The following is a 27,242-nucleotide window of genomic DNA, read 5'->3' as shown; positions in this document are numbered from 1 at the left end:
AAGTGCCCAACAAAACTACTTCTTCTTAAAACAGTTTAATACTAACCTGTACATTCCCCTACATTTTTTCAGCTTTAACCCCACAGTCAGATCACCAGAAAGCACCATATCATTAGTTTAGTTTCCTACTAAAATGTTCTTACTGGGTTAATATTTAATACCAGAGGCACAAAATTCATGCACTGGGGTTGGGGGTGTATGTGTCCCTTAGCCTGGCTGGCGCCCTCTCATAGCCCAGGATCTCTCTTGAAGTCTGGGAACCCTCACTCCTTAACACCCACATGCAGCGTAGGCAGAAGAGGTTCCTGCCATCTCAGCTGCACTTGCCAGCAGAGAGCCTGGATTCTGGGAGCCCACTGACCATCAGAAGGAAGTTCCTGCATTGAGCGTCTGCCCTCTGATCAGTGTGTGTCATAGCGACCAGTCATTCTGCCGGTCATTCCACCATTTGGTCGATTTACATATTAGGGTTTTATTATATAGGACGAGAGGCCTGATGCACGAAATTCATGCACAGTTAGGGTCCCTAGGCCTGACCAGTAATTAGGGGCCTTCCTGCCAGCTGCTGGCTACCAGCCGGGGTATTCCTTTGTTCCACGCCACCCCCAGGTGGTCAGCACACATCATAGCGAATGACTGAATTCCCAGTCTCCTGGTTGAACTCCCAAGGGAACACTTTGCATATTAGCCTTTTATATAAGATTATATCCTCAACTTCTAAAGGTCAATACAAGAAAAAGAAATGTGAATAATGTTCTTATATCTTCTGGAAAACTGTAAAAAATACTGCTTATCATCATTCTGGGTTATTTATATTAAGATTTATGCAACCAGTTTTTCTCTTGACTTTAGAACCAGAAAAGGATTCTCTCCTAAAAAGTTGTTATGCTCCTTTTTATCAGATAAGAACTATAGCCCTAGCCGGTTTGGCTCAGTGGATGGAGCATCAGCCTGCAAAATGAAGTTCCCGGATCAGATGACAGTCAAGGACATATGCAGTTGGTAGAGGCTCCTCACAGGCCTTGGCCAAGGTCAGGGCATATGCAGGGGGCAACTGATCAATGTGTTTCTTCACATCGATATTTCTCTCTGTCTTTCTTCCTTTCTTCCACTCTCTATAAAAATCAATGGGAAAATATCCTCGTGTGAGGATTAAAAAAAAAAAAAGAACTATAATAACTGCTGTTTCTTTCTGGAATTTAGTTCAAGGATACTGGTGCTCAAAAACAGCATTAAATTTTAATGCTCACGTACAGTTATCTTACCTTGGTTTTCAGGTAGAATTTTCTCCCTATTCCACCTCTATGGTTTCTGAGCTCTCTGACTTTTAACATTTTTTTTGTATATATGTCCTCACTATAAAGTCTTGATCTCAAATCCTTGGAATGAGAAGAGATGCCAAGAACAACAAAAAAAAATGAAGCAGGATCCACAGCCTACCCTATGAGTAGAAACTGAAACTCTTTCAACCTATCCCTAGGATTTATCAAGAGGGAGATTAAAGAACAGGATGGTTTGCCTGATAAATGCTCTTGTCTTGGTGACCAAACTATTCCACCTGGAACACCAGTGAGCACGTTTTTCAATTCAGTGACATCTGAGGCGATAATTAGGAACTAACATTGCCCATGGGTATTTTTCCTCCTCTTCTCTCCTCACTCTTGTCCCTTTTTAACTTACTTGGTTTAACCTCAGGCCTACTGGGAATACTTAGGAACAAGCAGAGTGACGCTGGAGCTACAGAGTGCTGCCTCTTTGTCGGACTACACTCTCAGAGCCACTGCACTGTTTGCACTCTATATCTCACAAAGAAAAGTCACAAGGGACACAAGCAGAGCTTCAGTGTTTCCTAGACTCCGCAAATAATTCACTGTGAACAATTCTAAATCGCTGCATGAGTCTTTAGCCTAAGAATTGAAATCAAAGTTGTTTCTCATCAGCATCCTTAAACTCAAAACTAGCACCAAATTTAAAATATTCAACCATCCATTTCTTTAAAATATCTACATAGTACCACAGTTTTAATTAAATTCCAATATAACCATATATTTAATACTTCAATTCTAAAAGCCATCAGATTAAACTATAGCAAATTATACCCTGATCTATTCATTTTCAATGTTTTTATTTTCTATATTTTAATTTGAGATCTTTAAATCACAAAAGGTTAGAAATGTCATTGTTTACTGAAATATAAAGGCTAACATCAAAGAACAAAAATAAAGAAAAAAAGATTAGATGATACATTTTACTTACTAGACCTGTAATATAAGCTTTTTTTTTTTTTAAAGAGATATTTCTTCTCTTTAGGAGAACAAAGCACTTCTAACCAATCCAAACTACCAATTGAGTCTCATCCTCCTGCTCAGAATAAATTAATTTTGCTTTGTATACTTTCTAAACACGTGTGTGTGGCAGAGGGAACCAGGGGAGAAGAGGGTTGGAGAGGCTTGTTTTACTTGCTGATTTCAAATCTTTCCAGCTTCTTGAAAAGAGCATGTTCAAAATTTTTTGCCTGCATTGCAGATTTTTGGCAGGGTAACTTTGTCCTATTTCAAAAGCTTTGCTGAATTTGAAAAACTACAATTACTGTTTTCATCCTGTCACGTCAAAAATTCTTAGGAACTATTAAGGCTGATCTTCATTGCCTATGCACATCAACCCCAACATGCTTAAAGGGCTTAGATTTGGCCCTTAGCCTCAAAAAGCACCCAGAGACATAAAAAAAGGAACTCAGCTAAATCCTCACATAGCTCAGGATAAAACCTCGGTGATTAAAAACCTGTGACCAGATTTTTTTTTTAATTTAAAAATAAAGTTTATTTAATGAGTGTTTGGTGTCTTATGGAAACTCCAGGATTCGGAGACAATCAGATTCAGTGCCATCTAATCAGGAACAACAGGCAAAAAGTAAAAAATTGGTTCAGTGAGGAAAACACAGCTGCTACAGTATCTTAATCTGCTCAGTCTGTCATCAAAATACCAGACTCTTGGTGGCTGAAACAACAGACATTTATTCTCACAGATCTGGAGGCTGGGAGTCAAGATAAAGGTTCTGCCGATTTGGTGAGAATTCTCTGGATTGCAGATGGCTACATTCTCACACATGGTGAAGTGATTTTTCATAAGGTTAAAAAATACTTCTCTAAACAAATATTTTATCCACCTTAAAAAATTTTTTATCAGAATTCTTCCAATAGCAGCCAAGAAAATGCAGCTGCTTTCAGTTTTCTTTAGCAAAAAGTAACCTGGGTATAAGTTAAGGTATCAGAACTCATTCTAAAACCAGGTAAAAATTGCTCTGCTTTGTAAGGTAAAGCATAAAGTTTTCTTTTTTGCAAGGAAAATTATAAATACCTAACTACAAATTATTCTGAGTTTCAGGTAAGATTGAGAAAAAGACAGTTATGTTCCTTACTGAGTAAACAAGACAAAACTATTATTTGCTGTTTGAGATTCAGAAAGAATAAACAGACTGTATGATTTTGCTCAAGAAAATATTTTGTCTTCAAAACAATGGAAAAGGAGAAGAGACCCACAAATTAAGTCATTTTATTAAACAGTTTTATATACAACAGAACTAGAGAAAAATTTTAATCCTTTTACCTTGTTTCACCCAATGAACCAGATAACCCATCTCTACAAGGCAATGATACAATAGTATGGGACCTGAATATTGTAATAAATTTTTAAAATCTATTTAAGTGAGCCAATTTTCTTTCTTTCTTGTTTTTTAATCCTCACCCAAGGGGGTAGGGAGGAGAGAGAGGGAGAGAGAGGGGCAGAGAGAGAGAGACAGAGACAGAGAGAGAGAGAGAGAGAGAGAGAGAGAGAGAGAGAGAGAAACATGGATCAGTTGACTTCCTCAATGCTCAACCAACTGAGCCACCCTGGCTGGGCTCAAGTGAATCAGTTTTCAAACAGCCCTTGTTCTTTCTCCATCCTAAGTAAAAGGAGTAAAGTGAGAGGTGGGAAGAGATGTTTCTTTGAAATAAAGCCGATATGGGTTTTACTGGGCTAAAATCAAGGTGTGGCAGGGTTGTGTTCCTTGGGTTGATGTATGTGTAAATTAAAATTTTACAGTAAAAAGAATAACAACTCTGCAATGTTTTCACTGAGCCAAAACATTTGCTTCGATAGTCTTTTGGTATCCTCATATTGATTTACACAAAATTACCTGTATTAAAAAAAGAAAATTAAAGTCTCCATTTCTGAAATACAATGAAGACTTTCCTAGAGAATCAAGTTATAGTGCTGGATTACTGTGGTAAGCAGAAAAATGGCTCTCCAAAGATGCCCACATCCTACTATCTAGAATCTGTAAATTCGCTATCTTATATGGCAGAGACTTTGGCAGACGGGCTTTAGGTTATGGAGTTTGAGATGGAGAGATTATCCTTGATTATCTGGATGGGCTCAATCAAATCATGAGGGTCCTTAGAAGCAGAAACCTTTCCCTGCTGTGGCCAGAGAGAAGGTGTGACAACAGAAGCGGGGTCAGAGAGGTACAATGCTGCTGGTGTTGAATCCAGAGGAAGGGGACCTCTAGCCAAGGAATGTGTGTGGCCGCTAGAAGCTGGACTGGAAAGGCAAGGAAACAGACTCTTCCCAAAGCCTCCAGAAAGGAACACAGCCCTGACACACCTTGATTTTACCCCAGTAAAACCCGTATAAGACTTCTCCCCACAGAACTACTATACATAGTACATTTATATTGTTTTAAAGCACCAACCTTGTAGTAATACAGAAAACTAATATAGTAGTCTATACTTTTGGATGGATAATGAAGAGAATTTCCTTTTGGAGAAAATAATGACATGTCCTATTTTTTAATTTAAAACAAAATTTGCCTACTAAACTAGTATATTTTAAGGTAAAGGTTTTCCATAAAAATTTCTAAGTACATTTTAAACCTTTCAGACAATGGTTCAATGTAAAGTGTTACAAATGGGTGAATCAACAAACCTTATCCCCATGTCACCCTGCTCTCTAGTGCAAAAACAAGTCTTTGATACCCCAAAAAAGCCAGCACAGGCGACCAGCCTTCCCCACACCTGTGCATTACTCACTCAATGAAATCCTCTTTACACTGCTTTAGCATCTCACATGTCTGCTGGATCTCTTGCTCACTTAAAAGTACCAACATCCCAATAGTTAGGTGAAGTTTTTTGGGATTCTGGAAAATGGTGCTATCAACTCCATGATCCTGTTAGAAAAGGGAGAAAAACAAGAAACTCAGCCCTACAAAAGCAAGTGGTAGGAATAAACTTTAGAGTCCCCAGACATAAACCCACACATTTATATATAATTAACTAATTTTTAACCAAGATGCCAAGACAATATAATGGAGAAAGGAGAGTCTCTTCAACAAATGATGCTGGGACAATTGAATATCCATATGCAAGAGAATGAAGGTAAACCCTTACCTCACACTATATACAGAAATTATATTAATAAAAAAAAAAATAGAGGCCGGGTGCACAGACTCGTTGGGGGCCCATTAGGGCCCATATCAGGGGTCCCTTGGCCTGGCCTGCGTCCTCTCGCAATCCAAAACCCCTCGGAGGATGCTGGCCTGATAGCCCCTAACTGCTTCTGCCGGCCTGATCACCCCTAACTTCCCAATCCCCGCAGACCAGGCCAAGGGACCCCACCAGTGCAGAAGCCCGTGCATCACCGGGCCTCTAGTGTGCATATAAAACCTTTGGTTAGTCTCTTCCCACCCACCTCCCTCCCCCTTCCCTCTGAGATTCATCAGTCTGTTCCATGTTTCCATGCCTGTGCATTAAGTGCCTGCCCCTTAATGGTCAGTGGCATCATAGCTACTGGTCGAACAGTCGCTTAGACATTATATATATATATGTGTGTCTGTGTGTATATATATGTATGTATATATATATATATATATATACACACACACACACTGGAGGTCTGGTGCACGAATTGCACCAAGGGGGAGTTCCCTCAGCCCAGCCTGCATCCTCTCCAATCGGGGACCTCAGGGGATGTCTGACCACTGGTTTAGGATTGGGCCTAAATCAGTGGTCGGACACCCCTCTCACAATCTGGGACCACTGGCTCCTAACCACTCACCTGCCTGCCTGCCCTTAACCCCTCTGCCTGCCTGCCTGCCTGATCGCCCCTAACCTCTCTGCCTGCCTGTCTGATAGCCCCTAACCTCTCTGCCTGCCTAATCACTCCTAACTGCCTCTGCCTGCCTACCTGATTGCCCCTAACTGCCCTTCCCTGCTGGCCTGATCGAGCCCCCAATTTCTCTCTCCTACCAACCTGATCTCAGCCCCAACTGCCTCTGCCTGACTAATCACTCCTTTCTACCCTCTCTTGCTGGCCTGATCTGGCCCCCAATGGCCCTCCCCTGCTAGTCTGATCTCATCCCCAACTGCTCTCTCCTGCTGGCCTGATAGCCCCTAATTGCCTCTGCCTGCCTGATCACACCTAACTGCCCTCTCCTGCTGGCCTGACAGCACCTGCCTGTGCCTGCCTGATCAACCTTAACTGCCCTCCCGCGCTGGCCTGATCTGCCCCCAACTGCCCTCCTCTACTGACCAATTTGGTTCTGATTGGTCAGTTTCTATGCCAGTCAGCAACAAAAGCTCCGCCTCCTAGGCAGCCATTGGCTCCTCACAGTTGACCCAGATTAGGTTCTGATTTGTCAGTTTCTATGCCAGTCAGCATCTCTGGGCCTATCAATGGGGCCTGATCAGAAAGGCGGAGCTGATCAGCAGCCCTGGTGGTGGCCTGGAGAGAAATGGAGGCACAGCTGTTGACCAGGCCAGGAGAGAAAGAGAGGCAAGTTCTGATCAACGGCTGCCACAGAGGCTATGAATTAGACCTGCCTCTCTCTCTCTCCAGGCCTCTCTCCAGGCCTCTCTCCAGGCCTAATCACCATGGCAACCCAGCACTGACTTCCGGTCTGGTTGAGCCTTCGGTGGTAACAGTCATTACGACCCTGGCTCTTTATTATGAATGTGCATGGATGAGTTCCGGCTGGCTGCCCCAATAGGGGCCCATCGGGCTGGGCCAGCAGAGGATAGGGGTCGTAGGTGTTGAGGGGCAATCAGGGCCCATATCAGGATGGTTGGCTGCTGCAGTGTGCGTCATAGCCACCGGGTGTTCTGGTGGTTCTGGTTGTTCCTCCATTCCAGTCACTGGGCTTTTATATATATAGATATTAGAGGTCCAATGCATGAAATTCGTACAAGGGGCTTGGCCCTTGCAGCCCTGGCCAGCTCTTGCAGCTCCAGCTGACCCTAAATACTTCAATATATATTTCCTACAAAACCATAGTCTTTAAAAATAACAGCCATGATATTTTTAGCAATGATTTGCCATCCACATCCTAATTTTGTCAATCACAGCATTTTTTTCCCTTCTAACACGGATCCAGTCTAGGATTAAGCCTTCTATTTAGCTGTCAAGTCTCTGCAGTTTCCTTGGATCTGGAACATTCCCACAGCCTTTCTTTCTCTTTCTTGACATTGACTTTGTTTTAAAAAACAGACTACTTCTTTAATAATAATAATAATTTTTTTAAAAAATAGTAAGTGCTTTTGGGGTCTGTCTGATGTGTCCAATGAGTTGACTTAGGTTATACATTTCTAGCTAGAAATGCTGTCTACTAAGAAAAACTTTTCTCTTACCGAATTATCTAAAATTAATGCAGAACCAAACAATCTTCAAGGCAATGGCATAAATCCCTAGAGCCACTATTTTTATTTATTTATTTTGCTTGGAATATATCATATTCCCACCCACATTCTTCTTTGAAATGAATCAAGACCAACATCAAATTTTTACTCCAGGGACTTAGTTACACTGGGCCCTCCTCCAAGTTCACCATTACTTGGAGCTGGAACTATTTTACTCCATTAGGTTAGCCAACCAGGCTGGCGCCTGAAAATTTTTTTTAATTTTTATTTATTGATTGATTTTACAGAGAGGAAGGGAGAGGGATAGAAAGTTAGAAACATCGACCAGCTGCCTGCAGCACGTCCCCTACTGGGGATCGAGCCACAACCAAGATACATGCCCTTGACCACAATCAAACCTGGGACCCGTCAGTCTGCAGGCCAATGCTCTGCTCTATCCACTGAGCCAAATCGGCTAGGGCTGGCGCCTGAAAATTCTAATAGTGGTTACCTTCCACCAGGCAAGGAGAAGCAAAGAGTAAAATAACAGGAATTCCCTGGGGCAGTTTTATCTAGCTGGGGGGAAAAGTGTTTCTTTATGGTTATGTCACGTCAGTAAGCCTCAGTTTCTTTATTTGTTAAATAAGGTTTCATCCACGGAAACAATGCATGCAAAGGCTACCTCCATAGAAAGCATATGTGCAGGCCTACCCCACATTTCAGAGTTCAAAATCCTGTCCTAACTCAACAGTCCCAGGTGCAAAATCTTAACTCTCTCATTCAAACTGCAGCTTCATGAAAATAATAATAATAATAATAATAATAATAATAATAATAATAATAAATAATTTGGGGGAGAAAAAAACACAAAACTTCAGCTTTGTGGTTTACCACTAGCAATCACCACATTATTGCTGGCCCTTCATTGATTTCACTTTTAATCCAGCACTCAGGCTCCCATGAGGCAGAACCGCTGGCAATGCTGTCAGCATGAGCAATTAACAAGGTACAATGAAATCTAAAAATGTGGAGCTTGGAAAAGGCCAGTAAGAGAGAACTATGGATTAGCCCCCCATGGAACATTCTCTCTGCTTCTTTAATGCCTGGGTTAAAATTCAACCATCCTTTCCACACAAATGGAATAAAATGCAGGTGCATCTGCCAGAGCTGACAGCGAACAAAAGGGACCCTCTCTTCAGACTCAGACCCCAAAGGTCATGATCCAATACTATGGCCGTGGCTGTTTTTGCTCAGTGGCTGGAGCATTGGCCCTAGGATTGAGAGTCCCAGATTCACTTCTGGTCCAGAGCACAAACCTTGTTTGCAGGCTCAATCCCTATCTCCCACCTCCATTGGGAGTGGGTGTTTCAAGAGACAACCAATTGATATATCTCACATCGATGTTTCTTTCTTTCTGTCTTTCCCCTTCGTTTCCACTCTGTCTAAAAATCAATGGAAAAAAATATAACCTTTGGTGAGGATTAACAAAAAAATAAATTTAAAAAAGAAAAGAACACTATTAATCTGATCCAAATGTGTATCACCCAGAATGTAAATAATGTATAGCACTCTGCCTTGACAGTACATGCTAAGAACCAGAGACAAAAAAAATTTTTTTAATCTTCATGTTACATTCACATATATCATCTTTTAGGAATTCAAGGCATAACAAAAGTTCGTAACTCAGGTGTAAAGGTCTTTAATTGGAATAGAGTCTAGAGTTCTAATTCCAAGTCTGTTACAAACCAGCTGTAATTAGGCAAGCCATTTCACTTCCCTTGACCCTCAGTTTCTTCCCCTGTAAGATAAGGGAGATGGCCTAGCTCACCTCTAGGTCAAGGGTCCTATAAATTTTTAAATGCTCCCACAATGCCTCTCAATAGGTATAGGTATTTGTGTGGGATCCAACAATTCACTTCCTGATATTCGATGCAAAGAAAAAGAGGAAATAAACATGAGAAAATAAGCCTGAAAGACTTCCCCTATGCTCATTATATTTTCTTTCTATTTTTATGGCCAAATCCCATAAAATCATTGCTGGGCAGGTAACATAAACCTTATCACATAGGAAAGTTATTCAAATAAGGCATACTGGTGAAAAAAAGCATTGGCTTTGCAACCAAACAGGCCTAGGTTAAATTCTAATTCTGCCATCTATCAGCAGTGTGACCCCAAGTGAGTTAAATCTCTCTGGAATTCAATTTCATCATCTATAAGCAGACAACATTTCCTTCTCAGGGTTGTTCTGAGGATTAAATAAAATATATGTGAAGCCTCTGGAACATAGTAGATAAATATGATAAATGATAAATACACACTTTCTCTCTTCTAGCCTTTTACATAACTATGCAACACTCTAAACCATCTCTGCTCTTCCATCTAAGTCACCAGAGTTAGAAATTAGGCTCTGATGAGTCACTTCTATTATTCTTTAAGAATGTTCACAAAAGCTGACTTTGATTTGAGCTTGTATTAGTGTTTGTAATAATAAAATACCTTATTTTGTTGAATAAACTTCAGAAAACAGGGTTTTGATTGTTCTGGCTTATCAATTCTATACAGACATGATTATGTGAAAATGGAAAGGTTTTTAAAAACAAAGGACAAATGTTCAAATATTAGGTTTTAAAATGAACAAGAAAAAAAGTATTTTCTGCCCTAGCCAGTTTGTCTCAGTGGATATAGCGTTGACCTGGGGACTGAAGAGTCCCAGGTTCAATTCCAGTCAAGGGCACATGCCCCGGTTGCGGGCTCCATCCCCAGTAGGGAGTGTGCAGGAGACAGCCAATCAATGATTCTCTCTCATCATTGATGTTTCTCTCTCTCTCTCCCTCTCTGAAATCAATAAAAATGTATTTTTTTAAAGTATTTTTATATTGACCAGAAAAAAGAATGCATTGTCTACATATCCTTACCATTAAAAATGAACAAAGAGCTTCTCCCCTTCAATAAAAGTTGCATCCCTCTTATCTTTGATGAGCACAATGAATAATTAGACCTGCTTTTCTAAAAGCTTAACTATTCCTCCATAAGTTACTTGTAAGCACTAGTTAGCAGTCCATCTACCAATCTATACTTATTTCCAAAGATAGGCACTAATCACTCAAACATCTCTATTCCAACCAGACCCTCTGCCTTTTCTTGCTGCCACTTTCCCCGGTGTCTCATATGGTAATCGGTGGTATTACAACAGCTAACACATACAGTACTAGCTATGTGCCATGGTATGCTCTAAACATCTTACATATTAATTCATTTACTCTTTGTAGCAACATTAAAGGTAGGTACTATTATTATCCCTTAGAGAAAACCTCTCAAACATCTCTGGAATATATCTCCTCCTAAATATGTCAGAGACCCTAGCCTTTTTCCAACAGACTGCATTAATAGTCTCTAACTGGTAGCTGCCTCTGGTACCTCACACTTTAACTCTCAATCCATCCTCCACACTGCCTTCAGGATTTTTCTATAATGCTAAATTAATCACATTAGTCTCTGCTTAAACTCACACAAGACCCTACAAAGACCATTCACAACCAGGTGGATACTGTTTGCCTTTCTGCTCTTAACTCCTACCTCTTCCCTACCTTACCCTACCCACTTTCTAGGTGTTAATCTTATCAAATTCCTCACTCTCCCCTAAACATAATGGACTGAACACTTGCACTCCTGGCAAGTGCCATTTCCTCTGCCCAAAATGATCGACTGCTCCTTGCCAGCCTGGCAACTCTTTCTTTCAAGATTCTCTTCAAGTGTCACCTTCTTTATGGAGCCTTTTCCGACCACTGCAGACCCTCTCCTCTGGGTACTCACGTTCTCCTCTCTGATAGCACACGGACCATAACTATTTCTGTAAGAACGCTACTTCTCCCTAGAGCAGTGGTCGGCAAACTCATCAGTCAACAGAGCCAAATATCAACAGTACAACGATTGAAATTTCTTTTGAGAGTCAAATTTTTTAAACTTAAACTTCTTCTAACGCCACTTCTTCAAAACACACTCGCCCAGGCCGTAGCATTTTGTGGAAGAGCCACACTCAAGGGGCCAAAGAGCCTTATGTGGCTTGCGAGCCGTGGCTTGCGAGCCGTGGCTTGTTGACCACTGCCCTAGAGCCCATTGTTAGTGCATAATATATAGTCTGGCAAATGACAGAAATTTAGTAAACAGTGAATGAATGAATAAAAGATAAACACTTGTTCACAACTGTCTGCATCCAAATGCTGCAATCTAGGTCTTGTCATTTCCTACTATCCTACCCAACATCAGAACTCAATTTACAACTTTCTTACAACCAAAGACAACTTTGTCATCTTCATTTTAAACTAATTCATAAGATAATTATAAATCCCAGAACTCCCCTTACACATAAAGAATCCTAAATTATACACTAAAGCTTTTATAAATAAATTTTCTTCTTCAGTGAATAATATTAAACGAAGAAAAAACTAATCCTAATTGAGGGGAGACCCAGCTCCATTAGCCATTTCTGTGCAGTGCTAGCCTTCACATACAATATCAGCGGAACCATTTAGTTTCTGAAGCTATAACCTCTTTGGATTCTCCAGGCAGCCTGAGAAATCCCCTGGAGCTTTAGACAGATCTAGAAGCCTTCAGAATACTCCACCAAACACAGCTTTGAATTACTGTTTTTCATTACTGATGCACTTTCTACTGAACCCTGCTGTGAGATAAAATGGAATTATAGCAGCATGACTAGCTATAGAATGATGGAGAGATAGACAAGGTTTTAATATACTTCTTGAACCTGCAGACAGTGAGACATCTTTGGATCTTAATGAAAGAGAGGACAGTGAAAAAGTAAGGTGCAGTTTATCTGCAGATCACATAGATGAGAAATACCTTGCCAATGCCTCTGAGCAGCTAAACCCTACATTAAATGCTCAAGCTTAGGGAGCGGAAGCCCAGGCATGATGGTGATAATGTCTGCAGTCAAACAACATTTCTTATGTAATTGACCAGCACAAAGGAAGGTAATTTCAGGAAATGCTGTCCTAAAAGATAAATTCACATTTCTTTAGAGCATCAAGGGTAAGGTAAGGACAAGAATACTACCAAATAGAGAAAAGAGGCCGACTATTTTAAAGGAAGAAAAGAGAAGTTCAAGAAAGAGTAAGAGAAGGACAGGATAAGACCTAGAAATAGAAAACTTGTCTGTTGTGTTAAAAATGTGACCTTCACAACAATGTTTAAAAGTGAAAATTAATGGCTGTGGTAGGCAGAATGACCCTCAGTGACCCTCACTTTTATATAATCCCCTCTCCTTTGATTGTAGTGGAACCTGTGAATATGAGACATCACTGCTGGGATTATACTGTACTAGAGGCTCAGTACACGAAATTCATGCGCTCAGGATGTGTGTGTGTTGGGGTGGGGGGAGAGTCCCTCAGCCTGGATTGTGTGAGGGCACAGGCTAGGTCAAGGGACCCAACTGGTACATGATCAGGGCCAGAAAGGGACACGGGAGGTTGGCCAGCCGGGGAGGGACCAGATAAACAGTAACATTCAGACCAAAGTATCGATAGCTCTGGGAGAACTATAGAAACCAATTAAGAAGCTACAACAACCAAGCAAATACCTAACCAAGAGAAAGATTCACTCAAAATGGTAGAAAATTCCAGGTTTTCTCTCCACACTGAGTAGCATGATGAAATCTTGTGCCTTCCAGCTCTGTCCAGCTGGGGGTGTGAATCACTCCTTTGCCCAGTTTATTCATGCTGTATATGTTACCCACCCATTAGTCACTGAGTAGTCATCTTGATTATCAGGATCACCTGACACAATATTACAGTGTTTATATTCAAGTAACTCTTATGTTGCTTTAATGGTTCCAAAGTGCAAGAGTAGTGTTGCTGACAATGTAGATATGCCAAAGAGAAGCCCTAAACTTATCCTAGTATGTATGTATGTATGTATGTATAGGAAAAGACAGAGTTCCAAATTCTGTTATTTCAGGGATCAGTGGGGGTGTTAAAACATATTCCCTGCAGATAATACCAAGAGATACTAGAGCATGCCTACCAAGGAGATCAAAACCAAATAAGAGAGATACTACCAAATGTCGGCAAGACTGTGGAGCAACCTAAACTCTCATGCATCATTTGTAGTAGAAGAGACACGGCCTCGTTGGGAAAAGGTCTAACAGTTTCCTATAAAAGTAAGCATATACCTACACAATTACACTCCTAAGTATTTGCCCAAGAGAAACAAAAATATATACACAAATATCTGCACAAATGATTATATGTGGTAGTTTTATTTAACAGCCAACACTAGAAACCACCCACGCATCTATCAACAGTTGAATGAATAAAATATTTGGTTCATTTAAGCAAAGGATTACTACTCAGCAATAAAAAGAAATTAACTAATACAACACACAACAACATGAATGACTCTCAAAACTTAAGAAATGTGGGAAGGGAGGGCATGTATGGGAGGGGGGGGCATTGGTATATGTACAAAAATAATAATTTAATAAAAAAAAAATATTTAAAAAAAAAAAAAACTTAAGAAATGATCACTCTCAGAGAAAAATCAACCAAAACACAAAGGAAGAAGAGTTAAACATATGAAAAAATATTTATACCAATAATCATACAAATGAACAGTAAAGCAATGAGCTACTATTTTTTGTCCACTGAATTACAAAAAGTACATAAAAGAATGATAACACCCAGTATTGGCAAGGGTAGGAAAAGAAACCTATAGAAAGCTATAGTTTGAAGTATAAAATGCTATAGCATTTCCTGAAGGTAATCTGAATATACATAGCAAAAGTCTCCAACATACACATACTTTTTTCCAACTCCTAGGACTATCCTATATAGTAAAAAGCTAATCATCATCCTATTTAATAAAAGAGTGATATGCAAATTGACCATCACTCCAACACACAAGATGGCTGACAGGGGAGGGCAGTTGGGAGCAATCAAGCCTGCAGGGAAGGGCAGTTAGGGGTGACCAGGCCTGAAGGGGAGGGCAGTTAGGGGCAATCAGGTTGGCAGGGGAACAGTTAGGCATCAATCAGACTGGCAGGGGTGATGTGGCTGGCAGGCAGAAGTGGTTAGGGGCACTTAAGAAGGAAAGCTGGCAAGTAGTCCTGGATTGTGAGAGGAATGTCCCTGATTGGAGAGAATGCAGGCTGGGCTGAATTTTTACAAATCTCATGCACCAGGCTTCTAGTCCTATATAATAAAAGCTTAATATGCAAATTGCCCCCTTGGGCAGTGGTTCAACCAGGAGTTCAACCGGGAGGATGGGGGTTTGACCGCTTGCTTTAACATGCGCTGACCACCAGGGGGAAACATGGAACATGCAGGTGTCAGCAACACAGCGCTGAAGGCGCTGCTGGCACTGATGGGTCCCTACAAGAGCAGGATGGTGGAATAGGTGAGCAGGGAGTACCAGGCCAAGGCAGGTGCAAGTAGGGACCTGATCGGCCTGCACCAGTGGCAACAGTGGGGGCAGGGCTGCCACCCAGCTTAGGGAGCCATGCTGGGGTGGGGGTGGAGGTAATCAGCCCCAGCCCTTCTGTAGATAACGACCGATGACAGCAGCAAGGGGCCCCAGCCCCAACTGACTGCCCCACCGGCGAGATGGCGGAGTAGGTGAGAGGATGGTGCCAGGCCAGGCAGGGCTGCAATGCTGGAGGCATGAACTGGGGGCCCAATCTCCACAGGCCACCCCAAGGGACCCCACCAGTGCATGAATTTGTGCACCAGGCCTCTAGCGTAAGTATAAAAATTCCACATGCAAAATTGTTTTTCGTTACTAACCCCAAGTAATCCATGACTATCGGAGATGGAAGATCTACAGATAATGACATCTCATTAGCATTGCCATCCACAAGGTGCAGGACAGTATGTATATTAAGATGATCCTTTTGTGTCTTAAAATTTTTTAATAATTTTTCAACAATATATAGACACTTATGTGCTGATATGTCTACAGTTTTGTTTTATTATCAGCTTAGAATTAAAAGGAACCATCAGACTAAAACTGGTTTGGCTCAGTGGATAGAGTGTCAGCCTGCAGACTGAAGGGTCCCGGGCTCGATTCCGGTCAAGGGCATGTACCTTAGTTACGGGCACATCTCCAGTGGGAGGTGTGCAGGAGGCAGCTGATCAATGTTTATCTCTCATCGATGTATCTAACTCTCTATCCCTCTCCCTTCCTCTCTGTAAAAAAATCAATAAAATAAATTTTAAAAAAATAAAAGGAACCATCAGATATGATTACCTTCTTGGTAGAAGAAATTTGTATCTACTATTTCAATTATGAACCATTTTTGTACTCTTCATTTTTCTTTTAAACTTTTTTATTTAGTTTGCTACTTACCATGGAACACTTCTCTAGTACTTCCTCCTGGAACTTCAGGAATCGTTCCTGAACCTCAACTTCATTGAGGAAAAAGGAAAGAAAGTGAGTGAAGGGCTGCTTTCTTCTAAAAGTGAGCAAAAGAACATCAATCCGAGTTCGGGCTGAAATTACACCACTTCGATGCTGGCCAGTGATTACTGCAAACAAACAAAACATACGATTAACCTATTCAAGGACCATCAAATGCTTGTAAGATAAGCGACCTCCTGATGCTGTCTTACGTGGGGAGCTGCTGAATGTGTACATAATTCTAAACAGCGGACAGAATCAAGAATAAGAAACTTAAAATGAATTCAGTCTAAGCAGATGAGGTCTTAAAACAAAAAATTCTTAAAGACCAGCTGATGAACTAGAAAAATGAGCTAGAAAGCAAAAGCTACAAAGCAAACCCTCATACTTTTTTGGTGGAAATGTAAACTGGTGCAGCTGCTATAAAAAAGTTTGGCAGTTCCTTAAAAAGTTAAAAAGGGTCTGGCAGTGTAGGCTCAGCAGTTGAGCTTCGACCTATGAACCAGGTGGCTACACTTCCAATTCCCAATCAGGGCTCATGCCTGGGTTGTGGGTTTGATCCCCACCCAGTAGGGGGCATGCAGGAGGCAGCCAATGAATGATTCTCTCTCATCCTTGATATTTCTATTTCTCTTCCTCCCTGAAATCAATAAAAATATGTTTATTTTTTAAAGTTAAAAAGGAATTGCCATATGACTCGGCAATTCCCACACCTAGATAGAAACCCAGCCTAGCCAGTTTGGCTCAGTGGATAGAGTGTCAGCCTGTGGACCAGAGTGTCCCAGGTTCGATTCCAGTCAAGGGCACATGCCTGGGTTACAGGCTTGATCAACAGTAGGGGGCATGCTGGAGGAAGCCAATCAATGAATCTTTCTCATCATTGATGTTTCTATCTCTCTCTCTCCCTCTCCCTTCCTCTCTGCAATCAATACAAATATATTTTTAAAAATAAAAATAAAATAAAAATCATTTATATACTACCATATGGATAGCAAAAATGGGGAACATATTCAACTGTCAATGGCAATTAGGTTTGGAGTTCCTATTACAAAAGATTTCCCTTGCCCTAACTGGTTTGGCTCAGTGGATAGAGCTTGGGCCTGTGGACTGAAAAGTCCCAGGTTCAATTCCGGTCAAGGGCATGTACCTTGGTTTCAGGCACATCCCCAATAGGAGGTGTGCAGGAGGCAGCTGATCGATGTTTCTACCTCTCTATCCCTTTCCCTTCCTCTCTGTAAAAAAATCAATAAAATATATATTTTAAAAAAGAAATATTTCCCTTTATACCAGTATATAATTTCTGCAAGCTTCTTCCATGTATAAAGCATACAGTAATTATAAAATTAAGGGGGGGGGATAGATAAATAAGCTTAAATGCAATTATAAAATATTTCAATATTTGTAACTTGAACTTTAAAGCTTAAGGAAAGACCCAAGGTTTTTTTTATTTGTAAGTCTTTTTCGTTGTTATTGTTAACCCTAACCCAAGGGTATTTTTTCCATTGATTTTTAAAGAGAAAAGAAGGGAAGGAGGACCGAGGGGAAAGAAAGAAACTTCGATGTGAGAGAAATACATGGATTGGTTGCCTCCTGTACAAGCCCTGACCAGGACCAGCAATTGAACCTGCAACCCAGGTACAAGCCCTTGACTGGGAATCAAACCCTCAACCTTTCAGTTGCCTTAACCACTAAGCGAAACCAGCCACAGCTTCACCTGTAATTCTAATGAACTGAATATTTATTTTTAAAAAGTCCTTTGTAAATGTCGTTAACGTTCTTAGGCTGGAGTTTAAGTTACAAGATGCTGGGTAAACTCTAGTACTGTGCTGTCCAATACAGGAGTCCACCTGCAGCTCGTTAAACTAGAGGTTAAATGAGTTAGAGTTAAATAGAATTACTAATTCAGTTCCTCAGTCACACTAGCCACATTTCAAGTACTCGTAGATGCATGTGGCCAGTGGCTCCTGTTCTGGACAGTGCAGAAAGAGAGCATACCATCATCATAGAAAGTTCTTTTGAACAGCACTGCTCTACAGTCAACTGTTACTTATCTGTCACAGTGATTATTCTTATGGAGCACAAAATAAGAACAGTACTTGAATTTTTTTCTCCTAAAACAATACAATCTGTGGGTGTTCATGGAAAATAGATTATTGAAGGTTGCTGAACTTAGTTGATTTTTTATTTTTATTTTTTTATTTTTTTAAATATATTTTATTGATTTTTTACAGAGAGGAAGGGAGAGAGATACAGAGAGTTAGAAACATCGATGAGAGAGTCATCGATCAGCTGCCTCTTGCACGCCCCCTACTGGGGATGTGCCTGCAACCAAGGTACATGCCCTTGACCGGAATTAAACCCGGGACCTTTCAGTCCGCAGGCTGACGCTCTATCCACTGAGCCAAACAGGTTTCGGCTTAGTTGATTTTTTAGAAGTCCTATAGTTTTAGGATGAATTTTTAAAAAATTTGTCCCTACTCTGCTTTACTCAAAGCCGTTGCCCTTGGTTCACACTGATGTTTAGTACAGACATTTTCTGACTTGTTTTATATTACCAAACTATTTTTCCTCACTTGAGCAGTTATTTGAATTAGGCTGGCATTTTAATCACTACTCAGAGTCTACAAAGCAAGGGAAAAACAAGCATATGGAAAGGGCATATTTCAAATTTGCAGGCCTCATTGGTTTTCTCTAATTCTAACTTGAAACAATTCACACACTCCACTTCAAGCTACTAAAGCATAAAATAAATCAAATCACAATGAAATCCGGAAGCTTTATTCCATCAGTGCCTGGTAAAGTATAAAATGAAGGCCCAGGTACTCAATCAAGATCAGGTTGTATAATTACATCTTTCCCCATTTGTTAGATTGATACTGACATATCACAAAAAGGCCAATAGCTACAGAACCTCATAAAGAATACAGTCACGCCGAAACCGGTTTGGCTCAGCGGTAGAGCGTCGGTCTGCGGACTGAAAGGTCCCAAGTTCGATTCCGGTCAAGGGCATGTACCTTGAATGCGGACACATCCCCGGTAGGGGGTGTGCAAGAGGCAGCTGGTCGATGTTTCTGTCTCATCGACGTTTCTAGCTCTCTCTCTCTCTCCCTTCCTCACTGTAAAAAATCAATAAAATATATTAAAAAAAAAAAAAAAAGAATACAGTCACTAAACACCTCAGTTGGGTTATTATTATTCCGTACACACACAAAAATGACTGCAAATATAACATATACATTGGGTCTCACCAATTTCTCCTTCTTGTCCAGGTTTAGGAATACTAATAGAAGTTTTGGTCTCCACCTCTAGTTTCTTCTTAGTGTCCCCTCTCTTTCCAACTATATGCCTATAATATAAAGAAAAAATTAATTACTGGAGGAGATTGGGCAAAAATGTGCCAAAATAAAGACTTCCATCATGTTTAAGTCGCCAGAGATACTCCGTTACAGAAAAGTGCTTCAGTAAAAGCTCAATAAATGTAGAGGAACTTAGAAGTTATACAGTTTTGTTTTGTTTTTGTGGGTGTTTCTTTGTTTTATTTTGTTTTGTTTTTAATTTTAGAGAGAGATAAGGGGAGAGGAGAGAGAGATGGAAACATCTGTGAGAGAGAAACATTGGCTGCCTCCTAATCGAGCCCATAACCCAGGCCTATGCCCTGACAGGAATCGAACTGGTGACATCTTAGTTCATGGGTTGATGTTCAACTACTTACCATACTGGCCTGGTACAAGTCATGTAGCTTTACAGAACATACAGCATTACACTCATTGACAAAAGGATGTCCTACAGCCAAATTCAATGTAAAGGAATAATAACTATGCCTAACATCTGTTTGCTTCTCAAAATTACATTAAAACCTGAGTCTGCACTTGACTGAAGGGAAAGCTGACATGGTCTCAAAGGCAATTGCAGCAACCAATGGGACTACAGTTTGAGGAGGGAGAGCCTTGTCCTTTTGGAGTATACGTTACTAGTAACTACATTATGAATTCATCCTAAGGGAATTGTCCTTAATTAAATAAGGGTAAAGAGCTTAGAAAAGAGCAGCAGCCATCATTCAGGATAGATTCAAAAGCATAGAGGACCAGCAGGTAAACCTCAGGAGGCTGAATTCACAAAGACTTTTTATTTGGGAGATTTTACCTAAATATTTGGAAATTTCACCTAAAATTTGATTTCCAGGTTCTATAGATAAGTTAGAAGATCTGATAACAACAGACTGAAGCCTATTCTCATCCCTAAAAATGGAACATGAGCTCATCATGAATCCCATCACTACCTACTACTTTTCACCTACTCCACCTGATTATCTATTGATTCATTTACACTTCTTGCCTAGCACTCCTAATATAAATAATTCTGACATTCCAAAGTTATCTTCTGGAACCCATATTAATTAGATTTGTTACAGTGAATGAGACTACTAGATCCCAGGAGAGGAGTTTCAATATCTATAAAGCATTAAGAGACCATCACTGGACTATCCTATATAATAAAACCTAATATGCTAAGTATGTGGTTGTCCGTTCAATCAAAGCAAATTATGCTAAATACATGCTAAGGCCGATCAACTGCTCACTGACCACCAGGGGGCAGAGAGTAGACTGGTCAACCAGTCGCTATGACATGCACTGACTGCTCCAACCTCTCGGTTAGCTTGCTGCTGGGGTCTGGCAGATTGGTACTGAGCAAGACAGGCCAGATATACCCAGAGCCCTCTGGTAGACCCTCCCCAGTTGGCCAACCTCCCATGTCCCTCCCTGACCCCCATTGTGCACTGGTGGGGTCCTGGACCTAGCCTACACTCACAATCTGGACCCCTCAGGGGATGTCAGAGAGCCAGTTTCAGCCTGATCTCACAGCCAGGCCAAGGGACCCCACTTGTGCATGAATTCGTGCACCAGGCCTCCAGTACTGAATAAAGTTAAGAGAAAAAACTCCCCCATCATCAATAGTATTTTGGCTTTTATGATTTCAATACAGTACCCAGTAGCACAGGTATCTATGTCTAAAACTGTTCATTTGCTTTAATTTTTTCCATATCATTTTATAATAGTTTCAGGTGTGCAACACATTGGCTAGACCAGTGTTTCCCAACTTTCTCTCATGATGAGAATCACCTGGTGGAGTTGTTAAAACACAGATTCCTGAATCCCAACTAAGAAGTGCTAAACTAGAATTTTTGAGAACATATAGGTAAAATTGCATACCTAACTTAGTGCTCTGTATATAAAATCTGTCTTAGAGCACTAGTTAAGTATACAATTTTACCTATATGTTCCCAAAAATTCTAGTTTAGCACTTCTTAGTTGGGATTCAGGAATCTGTGTTTTAACAACTCCACCAGGTGATTCTCATCATGAGAGAAGGTTGGAAAACACTGGGCTAGACAACCATACTTTACAAAGTGATCCCCTGAAATTTCAAGAATCCACCCGGCATGCACATAGTAATATAATATTATTGACTATATTTCCTATGCTGTACTTTACATCCCCATGACTATTTTGTAACTACCAATTTATACTTCTTAATCCCTTCACCTTTTCACCCAGCCCCCTAACTCCCTTCCCCTCTGGCAACCATCACTTTGCTCTCTGTATCTATAAGTTGGGGTGCTTCATTGAGCTGAAAAAAGAAAGAGAAGTTGGGGTGCTTCATTGAACTGAAAAAAGTTTAGCTAAATCAGAAAGCAGGTGTAATTAAGCAAGTTTATTCTATTATATATATATGGCTAAGTTGACTCGCCTATGTGTGATACATATAGAGTTCTTGCTGGTGCCAATCACATGTGTGTGTTTCAATCCGTCATTGTGAATTTGGTTGATACTTCTATTATAAAGGGCGAATAGCAATATTAAAATATTTCTTCTAATTAATTTCCTTTCAATGTGCACTCGGCCAGTAGTTGTAAATAAAACTGCAATGAACACAGCGGTGCATATTAACAATTTGGGTTTCTTCAGATATATTAGTATACCCAGAAATGGAAATGCTTGGTCACAGGGCAGTTCCATTTTTAATTTTTTAAGAAACATATATACTGTTTTTCATATTGGTTGCACCATTTTGCATTCCCACCAACAGTGTACAAGGGTTCCCTTTTCTCCACATTATCACCAAACCTGATGTTTATTGATATATTGATAATAGCCATTCTGACAGGTGTGAGTGTACATTTGTTTTTATTTGGGTTAACCAAATCCAATTATTTCCATTAAGATCTATGGTAGCAAGCCAGTTCTAAAATTAGGAGATGTTTAGAAGAGGATTAGAACTCCCCAATTTACATAGGGATTTTCTCTGTGTTGGGCTCAGGGGTCTTCAAACTACGGCCCGAGGGCCACATGCGGCCCGCAGAGGAGTCTGATCCGGCCCGCCAGGTTTTTTGGGCAGTGAGCGCAGCCGAGGTGTTACAGTAGGAATTAGTAGTTCATATAGTCCGGCCTTCCAGCTCTCTGAGGGACCATGATCTGGCCCCCACTTTAAAAAGTTTGAGGACCCCTGGGCTAGAGATTCTATCACATCAACTCTGTCAGGAGTTTGTCTTTATATGCCTTATCAGTAAGGGGTGCTTTCAATTTGATAACATGTTGTTAGTGAACAAGCCCATCATAAAAAATGGCTGGCTCCAAGTGTTAATTGTCTACATACCTTAGAAAGGGAAGTATTTGAAGGTTAAAGATGCTTGGACTCAAACAAACCTTGGGCAAGTCACTTACCCACTCAAAGCCTGTTTCTTCACTTATAAAAACGAAGTGAATAACACCTAAGTATCCTAAGGTTGTTGTAAAGATTAAATGAGATCATATATAAAAAGGGCTTTCCAGTGACTGGCACATAGCACAGGATAGTCCATGATATACTCATTAAGCCCATAATGGCAGACTCCCAATTAAAATACAGGCAGATTCAAAAGAGATTTACATGGAAACTTGAAGACGTTCACTACAATAATACACATACAGGGTGAAAGGATGACTGCTTTATTAAATGTAAAAATGGAAGTTCCTACCAGATTGAGAAGTTCTCAATCCTGGCTGCACAGTGAAATCATTTGGAGTTCCTTTAAAAAAAACTAACGATACCTGCATCCAGCTCCACAGATTCTGATTTAATTGGTCTGAGGTGCAGCCAGATATCAAAGTTTTAAAAGCTCCCCAGGTGATGCTAATGTGCACCTGAGGGTGAGAACCACAGTACTGATCTAATCCATTGATTATAAATTAGTTTGGACAGGTAATTTGTTCCTTGATCCCAACTAGCCTACAGAAATGATTCATAAAAAGGAATCTTCCTAGTAAATATTGTTTATTCATTTGAATTTAACAGAATCAATATCTAATCTAATACACAAGTCATCTGGTACAGTACTTCAAATACACAGAATTCAAAGATGATGTTGGAATCATAAATCTAAAGAATTTTTACGCACCCTAGCAGTAGCAGATATGCACAATAAATAACATTGATTTTATCAGTAACTGAGTCACGACTTTTTCAAGTCATGTTTCTTAGAAGAAAATGTCAGTGCACTCTTTTTGCTGGGAGCATGCCCAAGCTTTTCCGTCCCCCACAAGCATGCATCTCCTAAACTCTAAGGCAGTGTTTCCCAAACTTCTCTCATGATGAGAATCACCTGGTGGAGTTGTTAAAATACAGATTTCTGAATCCCAACTAAGAAGTGCTAAACTAGAATTCTTGAGAACATATAGGTAAAATTGTATACTTAACTAGTGCTCTTTTACCTCTAAGCTTAGAGCACTAGTTAAGTATACAATTTTACCTCTAAGCTTAGAGCACTAGTTAAGTATACAATTTTACCTCTAAGCTTAGAGCACTAGTTAAGTATATAATTTTACCTCTAAGCTTAGAGCACTAGTTAAGTATACAATTTTACCTTTAAGCTTAGAGTACTAGTTAAGTATACAATTTTACCTCTAAGCTTAGAGCACTAGTTAAGTATATAATTTTACCTATAAGCTTAGAGCACTAGTTAAGTATACAATTTTACCTCTAAGCTTAGAGCACTAGTTAAGTATACAATATTACCTCTAAGCTTAGAGCTCAGTGGATAGAGCGTCAGCCTGCGGACTAAAAGGTTCGATTCCGGTCAAGGGCATGTACCTTGGTTGGGGGCACATCCCCAGTGGGGGATGTGCAGGAGGCGGCTGATCAATGTTTCTCTCTCATCAATGTTTCTAACTCTCTATCCCTCTCCCTTCCTCTCTGTAAAAAATCAATAAAATATATATATATATTAAAAAAAAAAAATCAGGGGTATTTAATACACTTAACCCTCAGAGGTGGGGGGAAAGACCCCTACTACTTTCAGAGGTGCTTGAAATATACACCCCAAAATAGATCCAGTTGCCTATGAAAAGTTAAAATATGACTTAACCAACATGATTCTTCAAACACAATACAGTGTACAGATGACGTGTTGTGGAATTGTGCACTAAAACCTGTATGATTTTGTTAACCAGTGTCACCTCAATAAATTCAATTAAAAAAAGGGGGGGACGACACATTGCTGGGAGGAGGAATCCAATTCCCAGAGACCACTGCCCAACAAACTGTGCACCACTCACTGAGAAGCCATTAAGTTCTCGTCACAACTTAATGAATCAATAATTCAACCCATGTTTCTACCACATGGGTGGGTTAGTCTTGAAGCCCAAAATAAAGTTCCAAAGAAAACAAATTAATCCTTAATAATTAGACTAATACTCAGCCTTCCCCTCAGCAAGTCACTTTGATAGCCAGGGCTGCCGGAAAGCTTGGCTTCCTCCATCACAGGGGGCAACTCAAGCCTCCTGCTCTCTCCAGCTCTGTGGCTGCTGCCATTTTTGTTGGGATTTATTTATCTTCTATAATTGAAACTTTGTAGCTTTGAGTGGAGGCCTGGGCTGCCCAGGGTGTGTGAAAAGCTTGGCTTCCTCCATTGCTGGGGAAACCCAAGCCTCCTACTCATTCCGTGGCCGCAGCCATCATGGTTGGGTTGATTTGCATACTCACTCCTGATTGGCTGGTGGGTGTGATTTGTAGGTATAGTGGAGTGATGGTTATTTGCATATTACTCTTTTATTAGATAGGATATTATAAATACTATTTTGACATGTAATATTTTGCAATGATGTTATTACCATGCAAATCTTCTAATTAATTTCCTTTCAATGTGCATGAATCCATGCACCAGGCCACTAGTATTCTTTTCTTTTTTTTTTTTTAATTGATCTTTTACAGAGAGGAACGGAGAGAGATAGAGAGATAGAAACATCGATGAGAGAGAAACATCGACCAGCTGCACTCCGCACACCCCTCACTGGGGATGTGTTCGCAACCAATGCACATGCCCTTGAACTGGAATCGAACCTGGGACCCCCCAGTCTGCAGACCGATGCTCTATCCATTGAGCCAAACCAGTTTCGGCAACTAGTATTCTAATAAATAGTTATGGTATCAAATGGGTATGAGATTTATTGGGGTGATCACTTAGTAAGTTGTATAATGTCTAATCACTGGGATGTATAACTAAAACTAATATGATATGTCAACTGTAATTGAAAAATAAATTATTGTAAAAAAGAAATTCTAGGACATAAAACCCTAAACTATTTTATCATTAGTAATCAAGCATTGCAATTAAGCGCGGAAGAGAGAAGAGTCAGGCTGATTCTGAGTTTCCTGGAAAAGCCTCCTCATGAAGCTGCCAGGACCTCACTCACTTGTAGAGCAGGCTGGGGGCCTTCACGGTACACTGGAAGCCTTGCTGGGTCTGCACCACCTCGTAGCCATCACAGGGCTCTTCTGCGCACTCCACGAAGCCTGCACAGAAACCACAAAATCTCTGTGGACAACAGTCTTCTCCCCGAGCTGACAACCACTCTCAAGGTTTAAAAAAAAAGCAACACACTCACACACACAACAGCCCAACACTGTACATTACAGAGGACTGGACTGAACTTAATGGCTTTTTCTCCCAGAAAGCTAAGACCTAATAAAAATGTTCTGCCCTTCCAAAAGGCACATGAAAACATGCTCAAAGTCACTAATTATCCGAGAGATGCAAATCAAAAACAACAGTGCAGTACCATCTCACACCTGTCAGAATGGCCAACATCAACAAATCAACAAACGACAAGTGTTGGCGAGGTTGCGGAGAAAAAGGAACACTCGTGCACTGCTGGTGGGAATGCAGACTGGTGCAACCACTGTGGAGAACAGTGTGGAGTTTCCTCAAAAAACTGAAAATGGAACTCCTATTTGACCCAGTAATCCCACTCCTAGGAATATATCCCAAGAAACTAGAAACACCAATCAGAAAGGATATATGCACCCCTATGTTCATAGCAGCACAATCTACAATAGCTAGAATTTGGAAACAGCCTAGGTGCCCGTCAGCAGAGGATTGGATCAAAAAACTATGGTACATCTACACAATGGAATACTATGCTGCCATAAAAAATAAGGAATTCTCATCATTTGCAGCAACCTGGATGGAATTGGAGAACATCTTGCTGAGTGAAATAAGCCAGTCAATGAAAGAGAAACATCACATGACCTCACTCATTTATGGATAATAAAGAACATTATAAACTGATGAACCAAAAGATAGATATAGAGACAGTAAAATAGCAAGCAAACTGTCAAATTACAGGGGGGAGGGTAGGGAGATCTGGGGGAGATAATAGATCAACCGAAGGACTTGTATACATGCATATAAGTACAACCAATGGACACAAAACTCTGGGGAGGGAGGGTATGTATGGGGGGGGGGGGGCAATGTTAAAATATGTACACAGATAATAATTTAATAAAAAAATGTAAAAGGAAAAAAAATGTTCTGCCCTAGCTGGTTTGGCTCAGTAGATACAGTGTTGGACTGTGGACTGGAAAGTCCCAGGTTCAATTCCAATCAAGGGCACATGCTCGGTTGCAGGCTCAATCCCCAATGGGGGACGTGCAGGAGGCAATCAATGATTCTCTCTCATTATTGATGTTTCTATCTCTCGCTCCCTCTTCCTTCCTCTCTGAAATCAATAAAAATATACATTTTTTTTTTAAAGTTTTACTACCCCACCAACGTAGCTCAGTGGCTGAGCATCAACCTACAAACCAGGAGGTCAGGGGTTTGATTCCAGGTCAGGGCATATGCCCAGCTTGCAGGCTCAATCCCTAGTG

General features: G+C 40.5%; 1 protein-coding gene across 5 annotated transcripts in view; it reads right to left on the bottom strand.

Moving 5' to 3' along the window:
• ASCC1 (activating signal cointegrator 1 complex subunit 1) overlaps positions 1–27,242 on the bottom strand; it is a 74,992-nt gene that overhangs the window by 44,707 nt on the left and 3,043 nt on the right. For all 5 annotated transcript variants that reach the window (XR_014796864.1, XR_014796865.1, XM_084904980.1 and 2 more), the window contains exons 3-6: positions 25,787–25,886; positions 19,307–19,404; positions 16,008–16,186; positions 5,070–5,206 (exon numbers count right to left, since the gene is read on the bottom strand). Coding sequence is in view for 3 of the 5 variants with exons in the window: in XM_084904980.1 (XP_084761106.1) it covers positions 5,070–5,206; positions 16,008–16,186; positions 19,307–19,404; positions 25,787–25,886 (514 nt within the window). In the remaining 2 variants the exon portion in view is untranslated. The remainder of the gene's footprint in view (positions 1–5,069; positions 5,207–16,007; positions 16,187–19,306; positions 19,405–25,786; positions 25,887–27,242) is intronic.

This window comes from Pipistrellus hanaki (assembly GCF_964339955.1).
Source record: "Pipistrellus hanaki genome assembly, chromosome: 14".
Classification (NCBI taxonomy): Eukaryota; Metazoa; Chordata; class Mammalia; order Chiroptera; family Vespertilionidae; genus Pipistrellus; species Pipistrellus hanaki.
Note: the sequence above shows the minus strand (reverse complement) of the source record. Positions and strands in the feature narration are given on the sequence as shown.